General features: G+C 53.5%; 1 protein-coding gene across 1 annotated transcript in view; it reads left to right on the top strand.

Moving 5' to 3' along the window:
* The window catches only part of SMC1A (structural maintenance of chromosomes 1A), a 35,681-nt gene extending 31,460 nt beyond the window's left edge, over positions 1 to 4,221 (top strand). Inside the window, 6 exon segments of the mRNA XM_077748285.1 lie at positions 965 to 1,121; positions 1,588 to 1,742; positions 1,870 to 2,021; positions 3,135 to 3,204; positions 3,487 to 3,597; positions 4,036 to 4,221. Of these exon segments, the coding sequence (XP_077604411.1) occupies positions 965 to 1,121; positions 1,588 to 1,742; positions 1,870 to 2,021; positions 3,135 to 3,204; positions 3,487 to 3,597; positions 4,036 to 4,119 (729 nt within the window). The 3' untranslated portion in view covers positions 4,120 to 4,221.
* The last annotated feature ends 6 nt before the right edge of the window (positions 4,222 to 4,227 follow it).

Here is a 4,227-nt window from a genome sequence, read left to right as displayed (position 1 = left end):
CTCCCCCCCCCCAGCACACGTGTGTGTGTGTGCAGACACATACATGCACACAGTGCTATTACTGCCATATTGAATTGCCCCTCCCTGCCCCCCCCTTTTTTTTGGCTTTTGAAATTTATTAAAATTGATTACGTTTTTGAATTGGTTTGACTTCCTTGAATGAACCACAAGCAGACTCCTGGTTTTGCATTTGATGCTTCTGTCTTCGTAGACTGTTCTTTCTCTCTGTCCTCACCATTCATCCTGTAGGCCTGAGCTTAAGCATAATCCTGGAAGCCTTCTGTAGCCCGAGTCTGAGTTAGGTACCCTTCTTATGTGCTGACCCAACCCCATCTGTTTATCATTGTTTTGGTATTCATTGTACAGTGTTCTGATTGTTTACTTATATGCCTTCCTCTGTTAGTCCATGAGCTCTGTGAGCACAGGAACCCTGGCTCACAGAATATGAGAGCCCCAGTGCCGCCTGGCATTTGGAAGGCATTCAGTAAATATTTACTGACTGAAAGTGGCAGAAAGGCACAAGCCCAGACATGCATTGCAATATCCATAAGACCTAAAACCAAACTCAAATGGAATTTGTTTGGATGTGGTGATCTGAGCAGAAAATGTGAGTTGCGTTATTCATTGTGGAGCCGTAGGTGGAGTCCAGACCAGCCTGTGTGGGAGCCTCTAGGTCATCCTGGGATGTTGCTGGCTCATGGCCTGGGCTGAGAGCCAGAGAGGGGCACCACCAGCTGCTCTTCCTGTGAGACAGAGAGATTGGCAGGGCCTGGGGGAAGGGCTAGAAATGAGAAAGTGGCGTCAGGCTGTAATTTCCAGGGGTGGTGGGAATGGTTCCTGAGAGGAGGACCTGGTGGAAAGAGCCGAGCCTGTCTTCTGCATGGGAGCAAGTGCTCAGGCCCCTACTTGGAGCATCTCTTGTGGAGATGGCCCTTCTTGATATTGCTGGGCCTGGGGTTTACAGGATGCCCAGGCTGAGGAGGAGATCAAACAGGAGATGAATACACTGCAGCAGAAACTCAATGAGCAGCAGAGTGTACTCCAGCGGATTGCTGCCCCTAACATGAAAGCCATGGAAAAGCTGGAAAGTGTCCGAGACAAGTTCCAAGAGACCTCAGATGGTAAGATTTTTCCTGTTACTTGGGTCTGAGTTGAAGGCAGAAGGCCAAAATTACAGCAAGGGCCTGTTGTTGTTACATATTGCCACAGCTCCCCTTTTTACTTGCTTTCTTACTTGACATTCCCAAGAGCCCTAAACAGTAGGGGTTAGTTACCACACTCGTTTTATTAGAGTAGAAAACTGCTGAGGTTCAGAGAGGGTGAATGGCCCACCTGAAGTCACACAGCTGGTTGCTGGTTGAGCCCAGGGAAGAATTCATGTTTATGTGGCTCCAAGCCTACGTTTCTTCATTTGTACTATGTGGCTGGCTTTCTCGTGATGGGCGGTTGTGGGACCATTTTCCTGGGATCCTTCCCAGACATTCCTCTCTGTTTGGGATGTCTCTGCTCTATGGATTGTCATTTGCAGGTCATTCTTGCCAGGATGACCTCTAGGCTGAGGAGTCACCTGTCTTTCCCTTGTGGCAGAGTTTGAGGCAGCCCGAAAGCGAGCCAAGAAAGCCAAGCAGGCATTCGAACAGATCAAGAAGGAGCGCTTTGACCGTTTCAATGCTTGTTTTGAATCTGTGGCCACCAATATTGATGAGATCTACAAGGCTCTATCCCGCAACAGCAGTGCCCAGGTAGGCTGGAGCCCCTTACCCGGCTAGCCCCTACCATCTTGTTGCCCTTCCCTTTAGGCATCCTATCCCTGTCCTCATCTAGACTCAGACCCAGAGCTAGATTCTGATCCATCTGCCTTCTTCCTAGGCATTTCTAGGCCCTGAGAACCCTGAGGAGCCCTACTTGGACGGCATCAACTACAATTGTGTGGCTCCTGGCAAACGCTTCCGGCCAATGGACAACTTGTCAGGGGGGGAGAAAACAGTGGCAGCTCTGGCCTTGCTCTTTGCCATCCACAGGTAAGGCTGCTCCTCCCAAGGCAGTTGGCGGAGAGACTGAACTGAGGCCACCAGAGGCTCTGGGGCCCAAGGATATGCAGAGATCTGCAGAGGTGAAGATGTTCTGGTGCAATCTGGATTGCGTCCCTGTTTCCCTACCTACTACAGCATATCTGGCCTTGGTTTCCTGGACCTGTCTTTCCCATCCACCCTCATCCACTCAGCATGCCCTCACTGGCCCCTGCATGTATTCAGTCCCACCACCAGGCTTTTGCTTACATGGTTGCTGGCTAACAAGCCCTTTCTATGCAAATCTAGCTTGACTGTCACCTACCACACCTTCACATCTCATTTTCCTCCTCCTGTTCCTCTAGGAAGCCTGCTTTGACCACTGTGACATACCCTGATCTCCCCCTCCTGAATGCCAATAGTACTTGAGTCTGACCCCCACAACTTAGTACTTGATTATACAGCGTCATTCAGCGAGCATTTCTTGAGGGCTGCTCTCTGTACCAAACTCTGTTGGGGGTTTGGGGGCACAGATGAGTCAGACATGGTCTCTGTCCTTGAGGAACTCATGGTCTAGTAAAAGCCAGATGTGTGAACAAGCTAAGTGTTGTAACCGGGTGAGCGTGTGCGCTGTGGATACACAGAGGAGGGACACCAGCCCAGTCTGGGGGAGGGCCTGGGTGGCCAGGGAAGGCTTTTGAGGGCAGGTAACACTTGAGTAGGAAATGCAAAGGATGAGTAGAAGATAGCCGAGAGACCAGGAAGCATCCTAGGCAGAGGGTACAGCACATGCAGAAGGCAGGGAGACAGAGCAACGTGGTGCAGGTGGGTGGGGAGGACCTCCAGGTAGCTTGGACAGTGTGGCCACAGCCTAGGACCGCTTTATCTCTCCAGCCAGTCTGGAAGCTCTGGAGAGGACCATGTCCTCTCCTGGAGCACAGGGTTGAATGCAGAGGAGGGCTCAGTTGGTATATGGGCCTTTGGGGGCTCAGGCAACATTAAGACCTAGGGTTTTTAGTCTCTGAAGAAGTGGAGGGGGATGCTGGCCTGTGTGATGGGCCCTGGGGCTTTCCCGCCCCACCCCTGCCCCCATCAGTGTCAGCTCACCTACTGGTTCCCTCCCAGCTACAAGCCAGCCCCTTTCTTCGTCCTGGATGAGATCGATGCTGCCCTGGATAACACCAACATTGGCAAGGTGGGTGCAAGGAAAGGGGGCCCGGGAGGGAGGCCCCTAGCTTGGGGCTGGGTTTCAGGGAGCAACTCCTGAGTGTGCTCTAGCCGTTCCTGCTGCCTGCTCTCTGTGCCTGGGAGGCTGGGCCCAGGGTCATTCACGCCGTGCTAGTCAGTGACCTCTCAGCCTCTCTTCCCCCCACCCTTCACCCCTTACCCCACCCCCTCTGCCTCTGGTTCTGACTGGAAAACACAAGGGAGTGTTAGGGCTTCAGCCCTGCTAAGTACCCGGCGGCCCCTCCCACAGGTGGCAAATTACATCAAGGAGCAGTCGACTTGCAACTTCCAGGCCATCGTCATCTCTCTCAAGGAGGAGTTCTACACCAAGGCTGAGAGCCTCATTGGAGTCTACCCCGAGGTAGGGCGGGCCTGGCTCAGGAGCCAGCCCCACTCCCTGCCTGACTCCCCAGGGCAGGAAGGGAAGGCTGCAGTGGAGGGCCATGGGGGCGGGGGAGCATAGGGAATCAGGTCCTGAACAGCCATCTGGGCTTGTTGGAGCCCTGCCCTTGAGGCTTAGCCAGCCCAGCTGGGCAGGGCCATTGCGTCTGGGGACAGGTGGAAAGGCCAGGCAGAGGCAGCCAGACAGCAGAGGAAAGGAGGAGAATGCAGAGGTAGGCAGGGAGAGAAGGCACATGGGACCGAGCACATCCTCTCACACCCAGAGAGAACCATTGCCTGGGCTTTGGGCAGGTATGTAGGGAGGAGGGTTTGAGGCCCCCAGTCCTGGGGCGCTAGACCCCCCCCCCTTAATTCTCTCCTTACAATTTCATTTTTCTTTTTCTCCCTCCTCCTTCAGCAAGGGGACTGTGTGATCAGCAAAGTCCTGACCTTCGACCTCACCAAGTACCCAGATGCCAACCCCAACCCCAATGAGCAGTAGCGGTAGTTCTGCCCTCCTGCCCTGTCTGGATCCCTAAGCTGTCCCTCTCCCAATCTCTGGATACTTGGCCCTCAACTTTCCCCTACTTCCTATCCCTGTTTGGTATAG

The sequence above is a fragment of the Crocuta crocuta genome, unplaced genomic scaffold (genome assembly GCF_008692635.1).
Source record: "Crocuta crocuta isolate KB4526 unplaced genomic scaffold, BGI_CrCroc_1.0 scaffold1307, whole genome shotgun sequence".
Classification (NCBI taxonomy): Eukaryota; Metazoa; Chordata; class Mammalia; order Carnivora; family Hyaenidae; genus Crocuta; species Crocuta crocuta.
The sequence above is the reverse complement of the archived record's forward strand: the minus strand, read 5'-3'. Positions and strand labels throughout refer to the sequence as shown.